General features: G+C 40.2%; 1 protein-coding gene across 3 annotated transcripts in view; it reads right to left on the bottom strand.

The window, feature by feature from the left end:
- Positions 1-423: 423 nt before the first annotated feature.
- Positions 424-20,871, bottom strand: part of LOC101465816 (RAS guanyl-releasing protein 2) — a 37,093-nt gene continuing 16,645 nt past the window's right edge. Inside the window, exons 8-17 of one of the 3 annotated variants that reach the window (XM_076881961.1) lie at positions 17,664-17,780; positions 17,002-17,283; positions 11,576-11,650; positions 11,106-11,225; positions 10,100-10,215; positions 9,861-10,002; positions 6,728-6,764; positions 3,917-4,414; positions 2,985-3,047; positions 424-2,092 (exon numbers count right to left, since the gene is read on the bottom strand). In XM_076881961.1, the coding sequence (XP_076738076.1) occupies positions 2,989-3,047; positions 3,917-4,414; positions 6,728-6,764; positions 9,861-10,002; positions 10,100-10,215; positions 11,106-11,225; positions 11,576-11,650; positions 17,002-17,283; positions 17,664-17,780 (1,446 nt within the window). In that variant the 3' untranslated portion in view covers positions 424-2,092; positions 2,985-2,988. Of the gene's footprint in view, positions 2,093-2,984; positions 3,048-3,916; positions 4,415-6,727; positions 6,765-9,860; positions 10,003-10,099; positions 10,216-11,105; positions 11,229-11,575; positions 11,651-17,001; positions 17,284-17,663; positions 17,781-20,871 lie in introns of all 3 variants that reach the window. The other 2 variants (XM_076881960.1, XM_004567092.5) reach the window with 2 other exon arrangements.

Here is a 20,871-nt window from a genome sequence, read left to right as displayed (position 1 = left end):
TGTTAAACTGTCTCTTGGAAAATACTTGAATTTGGAATCGTAGAAAAACGTTGCATTGATATTTTAATGTGCTGCAGGCCATACATGCTACATTAAACTGGGCCGTTTTGTATTAAATGTGAGAACGTGTTCTGAAGTTAAGCATGTTTGCAGCTAGTGTTAACTAAATGATTTCACACCTCCACTCTGCTAAACCTCTTTGTCTGTTTTACTGAGCTAAGCTGATCTTGAATGGACAGATTCAGACAGGGGAACAAAGAGCTCCCTTTTTATGAATTGTGAAAGAATATCTTTGATGTTTTACTTGACACAATTGTTCAATTTTTTTAAAAAAAAAAAAGAATTTCTTCTTCACCAAAATCGCCAGCTTTCATTATGAAACATTATCTGTATTTATAGTAACAGCACAAAGTTTAAGTAAAATCAACCATCTTTAAGATCAAAGCAGCTGCTTTAATTTAAAGTGTTCCCTGCTCAAGTAAAAGAAGAGAAAGATTTATGTGAATACACCTTTGATTCAGCATACAAAGTGAAAAGAGGACTAAAGCAAGACAAATTTTACTGTTAGTATCATTATTATTATTATTAGTCACAGAATCTCATAACAAGAACACATATTAGAAAGATGCCTGCTGCATTTAATACTGAGGAATCATGTAGAAACAGACCACGAGGAATAGCATGACATCGTTCCGAATAACAGCAAACATCCAATCGTCAGGCAAGGAGTGGCACAGGACAGGCATATTCGTTTTTTTCTTTGTTTTTTTACCAAAAAAATAAATACCAGCAAACTGAGGAGCCTCATTCAGCGACAAACTGGCAGTTGAAGCAAACGCCACTCAAAGTCTGAAGTCATCTCTCCACAGGCACCAAGAGACAGAAACATTTCCTCTGTGTGGAATTTCAAGACATCATACTTGCTAAATAAACGAAAAGTTGGCGTGCTACGTAAAAAAAAAAAAATTACAAATTTAAAAATAGAAAAAAATATCTGTCAGGAGAATACGAGGAAGAAGGAAGAAGCATGCAGATTATAAACAGCGAAAATACAACTTGCATGGAAACTTCTCAGGAAAATGTTTTTAGAAGCTGCTGTCAAATAAAAAACGGCTCCAGTTCTAATCTTGTTCTTTTGATTATTTCATTTATTTTTTCTTTAATGCTCTCAACGCATTTACTGGGAAAGAAAAATGGGCTTCTTCATGTGACAGCAGCATTCCTGTTTCTGCTACATTCACAGTACTGCAGGAGGATGGGTCATCTGTCACTGCACTGGTACAAGACAGTACTCTATACTGAAAATAACACCAACCGCAATAACTATAGTTACTGATATTCAGGTAAACGTGACGAAGAACAGAACATTAATTAAAGTCCATCCCAATTACAGCCGTCGCCACGGTTCTTTCAGCTGTTTCCTTTGCTGCCGTTGTCATCGCACTTCAGACGGGCACCACAAATATTTTATCTGACATCAAAATTGGTCCTATTATTGGTCCGCTGAAATGTATTTCAAAACAACAAACAAGAGGAGAGGGGGGGAAAAAAGTTGAGCTTCCCACTTAAAGGAGACTGTAGCTTAGTCTGGGTGGCAGCTTTACATTCTTGGCAATAACAGCACCTCTTTTATGTTTTAAAGAAAAGACAACTGCGCCAATCTGCAGTGTGCTCAAATTTACAAACTCCACTGACGTGAACATTTCACCAAGAAAATACAATTTTGTGGATTTTCTTTTAAATATATATAGATATAGATATATAGAGAGAGCGAAAGAGTAAGTATTTAGTAAGTATTTTACAGTAACACTCGTGGCCGACACAGAATCAAAATGCACATCTTTTTTTTTCATAGAAATCATACAGAGACATTCGGTTCCCACTGGTCGTCACATTCCTATGAGTCGGGCAGAGAGGAGTGCTGCTGCAGCGTGTGTCCACCGTGTGGCAGCATGTAGGTATCCTGGATCGTGTTCAGTGCAATTTCTCCTCAGCGCTGCGGGTTGTAAATCTGACACACTGTAGCACATTCTCCGTCTCGCTCTCGAAAGGGGCTGATTTGGCTTCTCGAACACCGACCGTAGGAGGGATTCTAAAAAAGAGCCAAAATCTGTCACCGGCCTGTTCATCAAAACCGCTCTTCAGTTCAAGACTCCTGCAAAGATTTGTCATACACTGACAGTCAGACGATGCTGTGTAAAGGCTGTGGGAAACTGTGGTAACGGTGAATAATTGCACTGTCTCTCTTCAAGGGAAGACCACGAGCTAAGCAAATCAGGCACGAGTCTGACATTCCCTGTGTGTAACTTGGTGTGAAATACTGTGGAAATGTGCACGATTTTATTGCACTACATCTGCAACGCCTTTAAGTGACCTTAAAGGAGTAAATATTATCATTATTATTTCAGTATTATTAATCTCCACATATTTGTTTACTTCTCACAGAGATCTCCAGGATGATCTCCAATACCATATCTGGTCCTTTTTTATGCACTCTGATACTTTTCGTTTTTGTCAAACTCAAACTAGTTTCACTTCTGTGGGAATAAGCTGAGAAGAGAAGTGAACTTTCATTTGAGGTTTCAAGCCAGAAAGGGATTAAACGACAACACACTGGTGTGTTTTCTGTGCGGTTGCATGGGTTAAGTGGCTTTAACAGGAAGAGAAATGAGTTATGCCAGAAAACTGGGAAATATGTACGCATGTTTGAAGGTGACCAGCAACTCTGTAGCTAATTAACTAATTCCACACAATTTGTTATTTGTGAAAGAGCTACAGGTTGATAGCCAGGCTTTTAATGATTACTGTGGTAGCTGACAGACTGTGTCAGGTCCTGCTGACTTTACAGACAACAAGAATTCTTCCAGGTCAAAATGGAAGCTATGAACTCATTTAATTAATTAGGAACATAACTAATCAGCAAAAACATATAAAACAATTATCTATTAAACAGCAAATAAGCGGTCAAAGTGCACCTCTCTCACCTGGTTATAGATGGACATCAAATACTCCTTCCTCCACTGCCTCTATATCCTCCTCAGCAATTACTAGTGGGAACAGAGAAGGTGAGGGCAAAGAAATAAGTGGCGGTTTGGTCAGCCATCTGGAAATGCAAAGCATCGCCTAAAATCCAGAAATGTGCGGCCTTTGTCTATTTACCATTCCCAATTCATTCGTCTGGCAGCATTGTGCTGCCCACTGATGGAGCAGGTTTGCACTGATACAGAATTGAGCCAGGCAGGGCGCCACTTTTGCTAATGTCTGATGAAAACACTGCCTTTATGAGTCACTAGCCTCACTGTGGTGGACCATTTACATTTCCATTGCAAATTACACTCTATTGTTGGAAGAAAACACTCCAAATGTCAGCTCCCCATACACTCAAAGGAAGACAAAAGCCCCCATCAAAAAGTGGAGGTGTTGCAGTGGTGACATGAAGTCAAAATTCCTCCGGGCTACACTTGTTTATCTTTGATGCCTGCGATGGGAGATTCTATTTTATCAGCACGAGGGGTCAAACTTTAAGGTCTGTACACATATCAAGCTAGCTGGTACTGTATTCATTCCTGTGAGAAACAAAGATTCTAAAAACAAGTAACTCGATGCTTGAAAAATACACTTATTCTGTGGGGGCTTTTTGCTTATGCCTGTAGGCCACAACCAGCAGCAGGTAGTTGCATAAGGACCATAGATATATATATATGTGTATATATATATACACTAGAAATAGGAGGGCTGGCTCGATCCAAAAAGGCTGAAATTGATCAGAAATGTTATAAAAGACAGTTATCAGTGGAATCACAAATCATTTTTTAATTTTTAATGTAATACGTATTTAGACATGTGTAGGGGTCCATTTCAGCAATCATCCTCTTGGAAACATGAGGGATGCTAGCTGCATGTAGATGCATCTTACCAGTGTTCTGCAGGCTGGGTGGGGTGTTAGCAGGAGGAGGGAAGCTGTAAGATCTGGCCTGGAGAGCTGGCGGCGCTTCATGGCTGATGCTCTTGGTCCTCTTCCGGCACTCAACAGCCAGCCGGCTTCGGCAGGCCTTATGGCAGTTGACCCCGCAGGCTGCAGTGGGAATGTTCGCACGATGGGAGAAAGATGGAGGCAGGGACAGGTTTCGGGAGAGGAGGAGAGGACGGGGGGATTGGAAGGGAGGGAGGGACAATCGGCGAGAGAGCAGGCGAGACAGGAAGAAAGGATGAGAGGGCCAGGGGCGAGAGGAAGATGGAGGTGGAGAAGAAGGGTCAGACAAAGGGACGGGTGCAAACTGATGAAACGGGGCAAACGGGAGAGCTAACGGTGACAGTAAAGTGCTTCGACATGCTGTACAGACACGCAAACACTGGCACATGCACACGGTAAGGCCGACTGTGCCCGACAACAGCTCTGTCAGCTGTGGGTAGTCTACAAGGAGAGGAGTGATGGGTCACCCAGCAAGGCAGCAGGAAAGCAACTGAGTTACTGGAATCCACGGCAACAGAAATCTTTCCTGGTTCATTTCTTCACTGTCACTGGTGGTAGTCACCTGACTTTAAATAACTATAAAGTGTGCAGATAAGCATCATATCAAGAGAAGAAAACAGTAACAACCTACATAGTGGCAATATAACAAATTTTGATCATACTGGATTTTTTTATAATGCTTATTTCTTTAACTCACTATGAATTTTTCATTCTAAAATAATTATCACAGATATTCGTCAGTTCCCAAATAATGACACATACCTATCAGTCTTTGCTTAAACTCTCATGTACTCTCATGTCTTTCCAATGTATATGAAGCTATAAATGTTGCTACTATTCCCAGTCTTCATGCTATGGTGAGCAAAGCAGCTGGGGGATGACAATTCAAATTTAACAAGGAGATCTTAGAGCAGTCTTAAGGTCTAAAGCAAAAAAAAGAAGCCTACCTGCTAAAACGTCAAAGAGATAGAAAGAAGCAAAGATGTTTCTGTGATATGGATGTTAGAATGCTGGCATGAGCACAGCCCCACATCTGTTCAGACAGTGAGAGGTTTCTGATTCAAATCTCAGTAGCTGACATCTACTACCCCATTACACACACCAGACAACCCACACACATCAAGAGCGCTCCTGCACTGCACTGCACTGCAGTGGGTGATTCATTTCAATTATGTGCCTGCCGGTCTGTCTACCTCCCTGAGTTTGGGCTAACAATGGTAATGGGGATGAATGGCTGTGGGGCTCTCTCATTGACTTCCCCTGGTCTCATTAATGGAACAAGCCAGAACTAAAACTCTCAGTCAGGCTCACAGAATGCACTCCTGTAGAGTGGAGAGGACACGGGAGAGTGTGAGGGTCAGTGGTGTGTATGTGTGTCTGTATACACAGAGAAATGCATCGATCTCTTTGTGTGGATCTGCTTGTGTTATTTTTTAAAGCAATCACATGCTTGTCTTTGTATTTTAACAACAAACACAAGTTAAAGATTTAAAGCTCCTTACATAACTTGCCTCATTCACGCAAGCACTTTTTGCTACACTTTTTCTATGTAGCAGTCACACAACAGAGAGCAACTTGGTGTTAACATCTTCCCCGAGGATGTTTGACATGTAGACTGGAGCAGCTAGTGATTGAACCACCAACCTTCGGATTAGCAAATGACCTGCTCTACCTCTCCTGAAGTACTAATCCAAGTCTCCCATCCAAGTACTAACCAGGCCCGACAAGATCGGTTGTGCTTAGGGTGGTATGGCCGTGACCTAGTCAACATGACGTCATCATGAAAAATAAGAAATTACTAATCCTTAAAGTTGTTACACTAATTCAAACACAAATATCTGTATTTGTTAACACATGTGTCCTTTTGTTCTCCTACTTAGACCTCCAAGGCTCCAAGAGAACAACAAAGCGTTACATCCTGCGATACACAAGGACTCCGCACACAATACAATACTACTGTGAGGTTTCTCAAGCTGTCATTGCATTAACACAATACTTAACTTCTTCTAAATAATGAGATATTCACGCTAGTAACTGAACAAACTGTGTAGGCAAGGCTGACTGAGAAATCTTTGCAAAAACCTGACGTGGAATTTAGTTTATGCAACACAGAAAAAGCAGGGAAACGCCATCTATGAAATATCTGCCCTACCTTTCTCGCTCAGATGTCTGAGCTGTATCCAATCACTCCTTAAAAGACTACAGCAGATGGAAACTAGGTTTATTTGCATTTTAGATCCGGCATCATGTCCAAACCTTTGCTTGACATCTGGAGAGCAACATATTTGTTGCAAATTATTTAGAGAGTTTAACGTCTGCAGATCATCACTCTGCTTTACAACATCAGCACGGACCACCAACAGCATGTCCACAGAGGGGGGGGTGGACAAGCTGCAAATGTGTTTAAGAAGGTAGCCGGCCTCTGTGTATGTGCATTTGTGAAATGAACCAGCTTCCTCAAACACAGGTCCACTTGGAGGCCTGAAAGGGCAAATAATTCTCCATTGTGTATAGTGTGCTCTCCGGTGATGGAGTTTATCCAGCTGCTTAAGCAGAGGGCTTTGAATATAATTAAATGTGTGATATGTTTGATGACATTTACTTAGCACTCAAAAATCTGTGGAAGGTGCAACAGATGGGAATCGATGGCTTCAAAAAAAAGGCACTAATTCCTTGAAGCTTGTACCCTTGTAGCTAGAACAAGTTTATTTGTGCAGAAAACAGCGAGCAAAAGCTGAACGACTCCTCTCTTACCTTTACATTTGTAGCCTTGCTTGTAAAATCCCCAGATCTGGAAAAAAAGAAAGAAAAGAGAGGGGAAAAGGAGTGGGGTTGGGCATTAATCCTGATTTTATTTTGTTTAGGACACAAGGCGCTTTATATAATGAGGTAAAGACCCTACAATAATACAGAGAAAACTGCAACAAACAGGCAACTGTGAGTAAGCACTTGGCAAAGCAAGGCAAGAAAGAGGTACAATGAAGCAAAGAGACACGTAAGGTGTGAGAGCGAGATAGAGGGAAAGAAAGGGGGAGAGAGACGGGAGGCCGGCTGGACAGAGGGGGTGGAGGGGGACCGAGATCAAGCGGGATGCAGGGAGCGCACAGGCAGTGGGGGAACAATGACATGAAAGAGCTGAACTGGAGATCACACACCGCACTGGCACATCTGAGGAGGCACAAAATATCCTGACCTCTTCACGTACACACATACAGACACACACAAACCTACATGAATGACAGCAAAGCCACATACACCTGTAGGTGCACATTTGCACACTGACACAAAGAAAGTCTCTCTCACACACACACACACACACACACACACACACACACACACACACACACACACACACAGCCAGAGGCTTTAAAACAAAGAGAAGTTAGTTCTGAGCAGAATATCCAAACACAACTATCATCACAGCCCTGCCTACGCTGACTGACCTTTAAAGCCTCTGTAGACGCTAAAACACAACACACTACAAACAACAGCTGGAAACATGCTGGTTTTAATTTAAGCTTTGCCACCTCTACTGGCTGTAGTTACACATTTGATATTTAAAAAATGCACCGGGAGACGTTTATGTTTCTATTTTTGAAATCATTTCTAGTGCCTCAGTTCTGAGTTTTGAACCAGCACTGACAAGCAGTGTGTATTTAATTTCTCAGGTATTTTAAGGCAATCTTTTATCAAATAGGAAAGTTCAAATAAGGGAAACTGTGCTGTCTTTAATGCCCCGACTGTAACAAATCTCAAATGTCATTCTGTTCCTGCTAAATTGCTTAACACAAAAAAAGTGACAGAAGGTAAAATTTGGCTTTTATACGACGAGAAAAGTTTCCATTTATCATTCTACTGAATTCCCATGAACCTTTTTTTGTTATCGCCATTTTATTTTAAGTATTTTCAAATGAGGGAACAAGTTGTTTTCTAAGTGACTGACATCAGCCATTATTGTGGAAGAAATAATGGAAGAAAATGTGCAAATTTGGAATTGGAATCACTTTATCTAGACAAGCTCAAAAGTACCCTATTTTTTGTCTCTAGTGGAGGAAGGGGGTTAACTGATCGAACTAACATTTTAGTCTGTCAGACAAAATAATTTGTAGTAATTTATGTCATGCACATAAGTAAAAAAAAGAGCACACATCCAACCCTTTCCATGTGCACACATGGAAAAACAGGGACAGGGAGAGCAGCAGCATGACCCTGTGCAGGACGCAGCAGGCAGGAAAGCCTGGTGGACGGGCACGCCTCTTTCACTCAATTATGTTTAAGGCTGTGAAATCATTTGCAGTAAAGCATCACTGTTCACTGTAAATGATTCTCAGAGTAGACGCGTTATTTTACATCTTTCAGAATCAGGCTCAGGACTGGGAGTTAAACTTAACATGTAGTTTTTAACCTCCATTATTATTTTTCAGTTTGTAGACCTTTATGCTAGTTTAAGAACCTGTAACCATATCAAACACATAATATGACGTCAATGTACAATTAACCCTGCAAACCAAAAGCTCATCGACAGCTCCAAACACTTAGTTTCAGACATTACATACTCTTACCAAACTCTGCAGTCCAGCAGGATAAGGTCACCCACACATGTCCATAGTAGGCTTGTTTAGAAATGCTAGTTTGCAGTATGAGCATACATGCATGTACAAATGTACCTTGGAAATCAAGTATATACTGCATAAGACACGCAGCCTGGAAAAGATCTGTGACTGTAATGAGATATTTTTATCTTTTGTCACAAGGTATGAACACTCTCGTAACTCAAAACAGAATAAGAGATGCAGCATGCGTCAAAAAGCCTCGATGCATCACTCTGTGTAATTTCTCTTCTGAAACTTGTTTGAATCTTTTCCAGAAGCCTGCTGCATCCTCCGGAGATGGAGAAGCTTGCACACGGTGCATTGTCGGCTTGCTTCTGTAATCTGTAAGCCAGTAATTAAAATAAAAGACCAAAGAAGAATGCAGGCACCACAGCACCAGACTGAACATCCTTGTGCGAATACCGGTGACTGGACGCTGGTGTTTACAGAAGGCCCAGCTGGAATTGGACAGCATGTTTTAGGCAAGTGTTGAAAAATGTGCTGCAGGAAAATATTTTGTTTGCACAGGAGCCAAGAGGAAAGCAGACAGATGAGGAAGTGGTTGGTGTACAGTATCTACCTCTGCCACACACACACAGATATATCCAAAGGAAGAGGCAGACTGCCAGGGTCCTTATCTTTCCCTGCTCTGTATTCTGAATTTCCCCCATGACGATTTAAAAGTAACAGACTTTCCCCAGAGTTTAATGTGCTGCTGTATACATGTTTAATTTTAATGGAAACACATACGGTTGTCTGTACGTCTCTCTCGAGAATTGGTCCGCTTATAATGCAATATAAAGAAATGAATGTCTCTACTTCAACATTAAAGGCCTGTTCTCATTACAGCTTAGTCACTGTCTGTGTCTCAATAACACAGAGATCCTTGGGGGACTTTTGGGAACGTTGAGGGCCAGAGGACGCACACTCACACACCCTTAACACTGCCACAGACGAGGGTTATCATCTCACCCAGTTAACTTCCTCTCATATTTCCCAGAATGCAACTTCAGCAGTGTGTGGCTGCAGCTCAAAGTGATTGCACTACCCTGACCTGACAGGAGGAACCTTAAAGAGTTGTGCTACCACGGCTTGACAGTGACAGCCAAGACAAATAATGAAGTGCATGACACTGGGGCATTTATAAATCCTACAGCTGAGTCAGTGCCTAAAATCGAGTTTTTCATGGACTGTGTTTCATGAACATTTTAGGATGGACTGAGGTCAAAAGCAGAATTATACACAAGCTGAAAAGATGGCTACTGTTTAAGTTTTAGGCATAGATGTTTACTCACAAAGCCAGCACAGTGTTCACAGAACGTGGGCTTGACATAGGTGGTCTCAGTAAAAGTGTGGATGAAACCCATCTTGCAGTTCAGCAGAGAGCTGGCTTTCATAAAGTAGTCTATCATCTCCTCCCTGCTGATCTTCCCGTCTCTGTAAGAGGACGCAGAAAGAGATGAATGTCATAGAAAGCAGATTGTAAGTTGGCTCAGTCTATAAAGTGCTTGTGAATAAAGCTACAGATTCTCACTGGTTCTTGTCCAGTTCTCCAAACTTGCTGAGGTATGGAAAGTTGTTCCTGATTGCTTCAAATTCATCCCTGGAGATATTGCCATCGCCATCTGTGTCAAAGTTCTTGAAGACTGACTGAAAAGAAGAAAGATGTGAAGTAATTAGGCTGTTTTAGGGAAAAGTGATTATTGTGATTGCCTGAAAAATAACACAAAAATTTATGTATTTAAAATTTAGATCCACAGATTTGTCCATGCATGAGCTCTGCACCAAGTTTCACAACATTTTTCTTTTCCATCTTTGGTCATATATCTGCATTTCACTTGTTTATTGTGTAGTTTTGATGAATTAGCAGTTCTGATACTAACACCTATAACACCTCTCAGAGCAACCTAAAAAACTAAATGTTCAAACTGGGAAACAAGTATTCCCTCCCTAAAAGGCAGAGAAACCCACAGCATCACAGCAGGTCACATTTATTAAATAATGTTGATTGTCTTTAAACTTTATAAATATATATACATACAGTAGATAGAACAAAGCTAACACTTTGACTGGGTGACAACCTATTTAACTCATCTGGAAAATAACATTTGCTGAAACAGAATTTTACAGACAGAGTAGATCTGTCATGCAACTCATTTGCAGATGTGCATTTGTGGGGAAGAAGTTACCAAAACACATACGCCCTAGTTATGGTAGTTATGGTTTGTGCAAGACTAAAAAAATACACTCTGACATTTGCTAAATCTTTGACAAGCCCAATAAAATGTAGTAGATCAGACTCATGCAGTCTAAAAGATGATTTCATAATCCAGCAGTTTGATAATGAAGAGCACTGGTGAGCGTTATTGTTTTTGAATTAATCATTTTAGTGGTAAAAGCCTAGAGATGTATCAGTTTTTAAACTTTTGATCTCTGACAGTTGTGGTGGTGAGTACAGCCATAGCTCATTTTTATCCTTATCCTTGTAGCACCTCTCAGGCTCTGAGAGATGTGAATATGAAGGGAGCAGAGAAACTCACTTCCACCATCTTCTCTATGTGTTTCTTGATGATCGTGGGGTCAGCGCTGGGCTTCACTGAAACGGCCCACTCATCAATCATACTGGGCTTGGGATCAGGTGCGGGGGCAGGGCTGGAGTTCTGCTACAGTTGATGAGAAATCAGAGACCATGAGATCAATAATAAACCAGGGAAGTGAAGCAAAGAAAGCTGCCACACAGGGCAGAAGTCAGGAATAACCTCGGTGGATCAGAATGAAAATACTTTTTGAAAAAGATTTCCAGCGTAACAATTCTGATATTTTAATATCTTAAGATAAATATTGTCTACAGTATATTTGTCTGAAATGCAGGCAATTTTAGACTGAGGTTCAGAAGGCACGCTTAAAATCACCATTATCTATCATAGCAAGTCTGTAGAAAAGCAATATTAGTGCATGAGAGGTGAGGGGCTGGGAACACACGGGATGAGTATATCACCATGCTGCTTACCACTGGCTTGCGTGGTTCCCTCTGTAAAGACATCTGATAGATCTCCTCTTCTGTGTGGTATTGGTCCAGAGACACCTGCACAAACAGCCAATGTGAAAAAGGCACATGAAAAAATTCAAGTAATTTCCATTTATCAGGTAAAATCAGGTATTAACACCAGCAGTTATTTCAAATAAGAATACTTTTATTTCTTAAATGTAAAATACTTTTTCTATAAACATCAAAGTAAAGTTTTTTATAGAGTTACATTTTGGTTCATACCTTCCAAATCAGTCCTACAAAACCTAAACTAAAGGCTAAAATATTGTTTGCTAGCTAAAAATATGACATTTTGAGACATCAGTGGTTTATGCTAGCAGCCTGTGTCTAGTTAGCTATTAAAGTATGAACTGTGTTAGCAAGCTACTGGAGTTACCTAAGGCACTATACATATTTAAAATGGTAAATGGCCTGTATTTATATAGCGCTTTACTAGTGCCTAAGGACTCCAAAGCGCTTAACATATGCAGTCATCCACCCATTCACACACTGGTTTGATTTGATTTGATTTTATTGATTAGCATTCAAATATCTCAGTGAGGACAGAACAAAGATCTACCACAAAGCAAGAAAGCATGAGACAAGGCTAATCAAAAGGTATTGGCTGAAGCATTTGCTTATTACGCCAACCCTTTTAACAAAAGATCTTTTTGCATGCAGCTCCTGTACACAGGGCTCGAAGCAAATAATAAAACAAAGCAAAAACAAAACAAACAAACAAATAAACAAACAAGAAAAAGAAAAAAAAAACGTTCCACCTTAGATAAGTAACTACATCAAAGCAAAGGAATCAAGAGTTTTTTTTGTTTTTGTTTTTGTTTGTTTTTTCTTTTTTGTTTTTTGCTCTTTTCATTCTTGATTTATATATTTTTCTAATACTGTATTTTTAAACATATTTTTAAACAAGGAAAATGAACTACACCTTTTTAAATCACTGTCATAACTATTCCACAGGTTAACTCCTCTAACAGAAACACATCTCTGCTTTATATTTGTCCTTATCTTGTTTTTTTTTAAAGAAATCTGTTCCCCTTAAGTCATACTGACTCTCTCTGACTTTGAACAGCTTCTGAGTACTGGGGCAAAGCAAGTTATTTTGTGCTTTATACATTATCTGTGCCATTTTATATTCAACTAAATCATACAATTTCAGGGTATTCAGATTAATAAACAAAATGTTAGTTGGTTCTATATAGTTTGATTGGTTTATAATTCTTATAGCTCTTTTTTGTAACTTGAAAATAGGAAGAGTGTTCGTTTTATATGCATTACCCCATATCTCCAGACAGTAAGTCATATATGGAAGCAACAGAGTACAATAAAGTGTGTATAATGATTTTTTGTTCAGGACATGCTTTGTTTTATAGAGAATAGCAATGGTTTTTGACATTTTTGTTTTCACATGGTTTATATGAGACTTCCAGCTCAGCTTATCATCAATTATCACTCCAAGAAATTTATTTTCGTACACTCTTTCAATTTCAATTCCATTAACCCTTATTTTAGATACATTTTTCATTTGTCTAGTGCCAAAAATAATCAATATTGTCTTCTTTATATTTAATGATAACTTATTTACATCAAACCAGTTTTTTTATATATTTAACTCCTTTTCCGCTGTAGTCAGAAGCTGTTCTAGGTCACTGGTGAAGGCAAGCTACATATTTAAATGTAATGAGAGGGGAAGACCCAAAAGTCTTTCGCTTTAATGTGCAGAAACATAGCTTAGAACTAACATTTGAGTTTGGAAAGCTTATATAAATTTACTTTTTGGTTCTTTGGTCTGTTAGCAATTTGCTGCAACACTTAGCAGCCTGCAGCCATTTATTGTTGCTAGCTGACGGAACTCAAAAGAAGTCACCTAATATTTCAGCTGCAAACCATTTCAGAACACTTGTCACCTGCTATATATAGTGATATAGAGTAACTGCATGCTTTCGTTCTGAAAAATATATTGCCACGTTGTCTGAGCGCACACCATTTATTGCAATCTTTTGCTAATTACTGCCCACATACGCACATTGAAACCTTTTATTTAATGGGCATTGATCCAGTTTCTTGTATGGTGCAATATAATATTGGATTCTTTAATGGAGGCAAAGGTTGTCATCACTTGACTTGTGTTAACTCTAAAGTCACATGATGTCAGCTGAAGTAGCTCCATTAAGTGACTTACTGTCAAATGTAGTTCAAAGCTGAGGATAGTCAATAAACATGGATCTATATGCATCTGTTAATTTGTAAGTTTAAAGACAATATATAAGCTTAATTACTTTATATTGTGAAAATTTAAAACAATAGCAATAATCCAAACACCTAAATCCAGGCATCTCATAACAACAATTTGTTGAATATAAATGTATTCACATATAGTTTCTGAACGCATCTGTCGAGTACTTAACACAAAGACCCTTTCACACAGAAACATATTTCTCAGAAGACCTGTTAAGCAGAGTCATCTCTTGCGTACAGAGCCATTATAGCAACAAGTGAGAGAGCAGCATCTATTTTTTGCACTTGTAAACACCATAGACATGTGGCATATACGGTCTATGGTTAACACATTTAGGTCTGCTGCTACACGTACTCGTCTACTGCATCCACGCTTGGCCTCGTACACTTTTATTTTCCTTAAGTCCTACTCTCTCACTGTACTTGTGTGTCTTGTGTTTTAGTCAGCTGGGACAAAATTGCTAAATTATTTTCTTTTTATTGAACCGTGTCATTTCGAAGAATTCCAGACATTTCAGGGAAAAGGTTCAGTTGCAAAGCAAAGTACATCTGAAAAGCTGAAGAGAAAAATAACCTGCGTGGTTTGCTTATTTTACCTGTCTAAAATAAAGCATGCCTTCCCCTTTTCATTATTTTGAAGGATTTATTGACTTGCTTTCCATCTTATCGCTGCAAACCCAGCAGGCCTCATGCTAGATCAACTCCAATAAGCACTGGCATAAGATAATTGGATATTGACTCTGTCCAGCAAACTTTTTCTCTTGCCTCTCAGCTCCAGAAGCTGTCAAGTTATTTTCTTTTATTTTCACAGGAGAAAAAAGGAGAAACCAGCTGCAATCTCACAGCAACACCTGCTACCAGTAATTGATCTCCTTGGATTGTTTAAATTCAGAAAGCGCTTAAATTCAGGAGATTCTTGTCTGCATCTGCCAAAAATACTGACATATACACACACACACACTGGGTTGTGAAGTTGTAAAATGCCACTACCACCTCAGCTTTCAAACTAAAGAGCAGGTAGCAACAATTAAGGTATCATTCTCACTCACTGTTACATGATATTACAGTACATCCACTTTATTTCAAGTGGATGTGTAGTAAAATATTTGCTTAAAATATATTTCTTTATACTGACTTATTTAGTCATTGAGGTAAATCCAAAACATTGCCTTTTGTTTAAATTCCAGTTAGATTTTGGTCTGAATGCAAATCAGTTTAGTCTGTTTTCCCTGGGTAAATAAAAACAGCTGAGGATATCCTCACTGCTGTATATTTCCTGTGTGCTACTGTGCTCTCTAAAAACCCTCTCATTTCTCTCTCTATCAAAATGTTTGTCAACCACAAATTATGAGCCATTTCCTTTTGTTGTTGCAGAGTGCCACTAGTCAAAGCAGATGTCACTGACTGGCACCGTGGTAACATTGATTACAGTCTTGCATTAGCCTGGTAGGGAGGTGTATACTTTTTACTTAGTTTTTTTTGTCTTTATTATTGTAAAACTACAAAACAGCCCAGTCCAAATGAATGTGGTCTCAATTAGTTATGTGTATAAAGCAAACATGTCCACAGAGTCAATTTCTTCCATTCCAGCCACTCTGCCAACATAGGCCAGACCAAAGATCTGTCAAAGGACATCAGGGACATGATTGCAGCCCTGCACATAGCTGGAATGGGCCAGAAGACCATCAGCAAGAAGCTTTGTGGGAAGGGAAAAGCTGTTGGTGCGATTTCTCAGAAATGGAAGAAATATAAAATTTCCATCAGTCACCTTTGATCTGCAAGATCATGCCTCACAGGGTGAGGATGATCATGAGGAAGGTTGTGGATGGGTGAAGATGGGTTGTGAATTGGTCTTCCAGCATAACAGTGACCCACAATATAGTCTCCAGACCTCAAAATGAAAAATTCAGCATTGGTTCAAACAATTAATTCCGCCACTGTATTTCTGTTGATCTGGATAACCAAGTAAGAATCGTATGAAAATGAAAATGTCACAATGTCACTATGTTACAATTTTAATTAAACTGATCCTAAGCAGGCCTTAACACAAAGGTCTTTGTTGTTACTTTTTACCCAAGCTTCACCTCTTCACTAAGTTTTATTTAAGCCTTTGTATCACCTTGCTAGCAAGTATAGCAATACACATGACAACAAACAGCAGTGAACGCATGCCTCCTCCTCAGTTCTTCCCTCAGTAAAGGAATAAATACAGCTGAGCTATTAGTACAGTGATCTCTTAGGTAAAGGGCTTTCTTGAAAAACTGTTCAGATTTCAAAGAAGAGACTGCTGCTACTGAGATCCCCTTGGGTACTTTCAAAGCTAAAGCAACCTGACAGGGAAAGCTTTTTAGTCTAAAGGAATAGACATGAGGTTTCAGTGCAGGTTAACAACTTAAAGTTCAGTGAAAACGATGCTGCAGGGGTTACAACTCTCTGTCCCTGATAAAGAACAATGAGTCACTTCAAACAGTGGAACTGGGCTAGCAGTGTTACGAAAGTGAAAACAACAATGCTGACTTAAATGCCCTCTTTAATGTTCTCTGCACCCAAGCGTTAGCATTAAAGCTAACGTACGATGCCTTTTTCTTTTTTACCCATTTAGTTTTGTGAATTTTGCTCAGCCTGTGACACATTTATTTCTTTCCCTCCTGTACGGCTGTACAGCATCATGTAAGTGCAAATGTAAGTAACCCAGCTTGTCTCGCTTCTGCTTCATCTTGCTGTTCATTTTCAGTGCATTTCCAATCAAACGCTTAGTAACCATTTCTCTGTTATGCCACTGTGGACCACATCTGTAAATCCCATTTGCTTTGTGATTGAAGGTTCATGTTTTGAATCTTTTCCTCTACACATGATCTCTGACTTTTGTCTGTGCACAGATTTTGTCCCAGCTGGCTACAGTCTGTCTGACCACGAGCCAGTCGAATCACAGCAGAACAAAGTCAAACAGACTGCCTGTTTCACTGGCTGGAAATAAAATGTTTCCTCCTACTACCTCCTCACAGCCGTCTGGTTGACAAACAAATGCCACTTCATCATGACTAACTTGATTCGGGACCTGATTTGTCTCTTATTACCCCTTTAACTGCTTTCTGTAGAGGTAGGTAATTGAAGCCAAACATTTCTCTTGGACTCGGAACAAACTTTATACCCACTGTAAGTAAGTTGAGCAGGTCTGTGTTGGCATCGACGTTAGGTGGCGTGGCCTGAATGAGCGCCAGCTCTTGAAGGATAGCGTACAGCTGCTGGGTTTTTGCCAGGTTGACTCGTGTCTTCTCTTTGTCGGCCCAGTCTGGCAGTGCCACATGCACAGCTATCAGGTCTTTCAGGTGCACGCCAAGAATTGGGAACCGGAAGCCGGAGCATTCAGAAAAACGCTTGCGGTACTGACTGTAGTTGCCACATGATGTCACCAGTTCAATTAAGTTGTTAAAAACCTGTCGTAGAGTGAAAGGAATATAGGTTTGAGGAGCAGAAAAGAGAATGCCTGTCTCAGAAAAGATTGATTTGGAAGCATCACAAATATTGTCGAAAACTTTGCTCCAGATGGACTTGCATAACTGTAACTCGCCCAACTGTTGCATTTAACTTTCTAGTCATGTGACTCAAATTCATAGTTCTAAAAAGACACTGTGTAGGAGTAATGGGCACAGACAGGGAGCTTGGTACCGCTTACACAGAAGATGCTGAATACTCAATCAGGAAGCATTATCACTTATTAGCTCAGCGCACAGACATGCAGCGAACATTGAATTTGTCTGGTAGCGCCTGGTTGCGGTTGCCAGAAATAGATGACAGATGGCTGCAGCTACTGCACCTTGTTGGTCTCTGCACTGATGTGAGCCTGCGTGTCTTTGAGACGAGAGATGGAGCTGTTGCTGAGGCCGCCCACTACCGCCATGAGTGTATTGAAGTTCTGCAACTGTAGCAGCTTCTGTGAACGGAGGAGGAAGAAAAATTAGGAGTGAGGGTGAAAGAAGAGATATTTTATGAATGTGTAAGACACTGCCAAGAGCAACCTGGCCAATTTTTTTTTTTAAGGCGGAGAGAGAAAAAGATAAAGAAGGGTGGTATAAGTTGGGAAAAAAGACTTACAGGCAGTCAGAAAGATGCAGCTATGGAAATAAATGGTTACAGGGTGAAGAGACTTCTGGGTTAGATACTGAAAGAGTTTAGCAGGCCAAATACACATCCACACATAATCTGAATACCAAGAATTTAGTGAATGCTCTAACCTGTCTATGTCAAAGTTAAGCTAACTCTTTGTGAATGGCGCTCTGTGGGGCTGCTCGCTGCCCTTCAGACTGCTGGCATCTCAGTGAAAATCAATGAGGTCGCTGCTGCGTGGGAGGGCTGCCAGAGGGGATCATTTGATTCAGCTCAAACAACCTTTAGAATCAATTTGCAAAGCAGTATGGAAAGCAGGCCATCATTTGCAGAGTGTCGCTGCACCACGCATACATGTGTTCATCAGTGATGCCTGGGAAAGGTTTCACTGTCAACATGCCACACCTTTCCCTGTCACCTAAGAGTTAGCACACAGTGGACTGGTGATGCGGTATGCTTATCAAACGCAGGTGGAACATTCACAAAGAACACAATGTGCAATAAACTGAAGGCAGCCACGTTCACAATTGAATTTATAATGCAAGTGTGCAGTTGAGAAAAAAACACTAATGAGCATGAGTCATTTGTGATGGGCTCCCAGTAGGATGCCGAAATGGGACACAACCAGCAGAGGGAAGCTTTAGGAAATGTCAAGTGCAATAAGACTGCCTCCTGTGCTGCCTCTGAATACATCTGAAGCCAGCATGTGTTTGCCCTGGGATACATCAGAGAATATCAAAGTTTGTGGCATTTTAAATGGGCGGAAAATGAATGAGGAAATTTTGTGGAGGGTTTGATCTTCTCAGATGTGTATGCTCTAATTTTGGCCCACTCTTAGCCTTATTGGAGGATTTTGGGGCATAAATCGCCATTTAAGGTCATGCAAAGCATCTTAATCGAATTTAAGTGCAGTACAGTTTGTTTCAGTCCTGCATAATCCTGCACAAAGTGTGCTTGAGCTTCAGTGCACAAACTGATGGCCTAATACATTTGACTCTTCCAAAAGGTTCAAATTTTGTCTTGTCAGTCCACAGAATATTCTCCCAAAAATCTTTGGGATAATCAAGATGTTTTTCAGGTTTTTTTGTTTGGTTAGTTAGTTGATTTGGGGGAGGTTTAGATAAATGAGAAATCGGCCTCTGTGTTCTTTTTGGTCAGCAGTGGTTCTATCTTTCACGGCTCTGTACATTCAAGTGAGGAACTAGATTGTGTTAAGCTTTGCTGATGCATTGGACACATGTTTGCAAACTGGCTTCATTCACGGCACTGCCCCAGAATCTGAATATAAAGAAGTTGAAATGTGTGGAGTTGGTGTAAGGTGTTTCATGGGAAAGATAGTTACTTTGGTTTTAATCATTAACTGCATAGACAGCCATGCACAATCATCCTAAGAGGACCAAAAAAAAAGGGAATTTAACACTAAGCATTGGCTTCATTAAAATGTCTGCACAGATCAGCTGAAGTTCTGTATTCATGAATTCATTCTACTTAATAAAGCCACAAATTAACCTTCACCAAACAGGGTTAGCTGTGCAGCTCATGTTACCATGGTTATCTGCTCTGGTTGAAACTGAGCCAGCTTTGTATGTGAGGATGTTCTCAAGCACAGCGGTCCTTTAACAGTAAAATCAGAATCAAGCCGCAATTTCCAGGGATGAAAAATGAAGCAAACGGGAAATGTGAAACACTGCAGTTCCTATAATGGCCACTTGAAGCTGGCTCTAAAAGTCAGACTTTACAGAATTAAAAAGCATAGCCTGGGACAGAGAACTGTTTTAACCTCTGCGAATCATTTCCCCATCATAATAACTGTAAGGAGGGTGAACAGCTTCTGTTAAGACTGACAGCTGGGCTTGAGGATACTTTGATTAACAGGTGTGTTAGTACTTGTAGTTGGAGATACTCAGTGTGTGCTGTGTTTCACCTCCTGTAATTCCACTAGCTCAACTTGACATCTGGGTGATGTCAGTTTTGATGAATCTAGCTTTATACACACACTAGCATTCTGAATGTGTACACATTTGAGCAAAGTAAGTATAATTGCATTATCGAACAGCCAGCAAAAATAAAATGAAGCCTAATGGCAAGTCATTCTTTTCAAATAACTGAAGAACAAAGAGTTCTCTGGTGATGGCAGTGAGTCAGCAGTGTGGGGATCACCACCGTTATTACGAAGGATCTCATAACAAACGAGAATATCCACCTAGCAGCTGGAAGGCTGTTTCAATCCACAACCACAAAGGCCAATGTGTATTCAACACAACAAATGTCATCAGAGCACATTACAATTCATCCAAGGGATGCACACTTCAGTCACTGCACTGCTTTAATATTGTGGATAAGGAAACACGCTTTTTATTTTTGATTAGTATCAATCCAAATTAAACCACTGACAAATATAAAAGAGTTTAATTGGTGCACAGAACATCATGTGACCAGCTGACTGGCCAATAGACACCGCTGTTTGATGGCGATCTTTGGATCGGGCTGCACAGAAAGAGCTCATTATCCACCGTCTGCACAACCGAACTTTAGTTGTTCATACTGTCCTCACCTCTAAAGTATCTAGCTCCCTGAAACACTCAAACAACCTTAAGTGTTCAGTTTGAAACACTTGGGAGAGCTCTGCTGGGCTTCCCCTGATAAGAACCCTGCAGAGGTGTTAGATTGCTGGCGTACCTCAACAGAGCACATTATGTGCGTCTAGCATGTGTTCTGCTGAAGATGAAATAAATGGAGAACGGGAGTAGACCTAAGCGACACACAAAGATGAAAACAAACCCACACTAGACTTGCAGTAAGTAATGAGCATGCATTCACAGAGCACTGCAGGCTATTAAGATGAAAATTCTTTTTCTGCACTTTCTATGGCTGACTGAAGCTTCCTCTTAACGGCTTAGATGACTGAGTTGTCGCGT

Source organism: Maylandia zebra, linkage group LG3, assembly GCF_041146795.1.
Source record: "Maylandia zebra isolate NMK-2024a linkage group LG3, Mzebra_GT3a, whole genome shotgun sequence".
In the NCBI taxonomy this organism is placed as follows: Eukaryota; Metazoa; Chordata; class Actinopteri; order Cichliformes; family Cichlidae; genus Maylandia; species Maylandia zebra.
The sequence above is the reverse complement of the archived record's forward strand: the minus strand, read 5'-3'. Positions and strand labels throughout refer to the sequence as shown.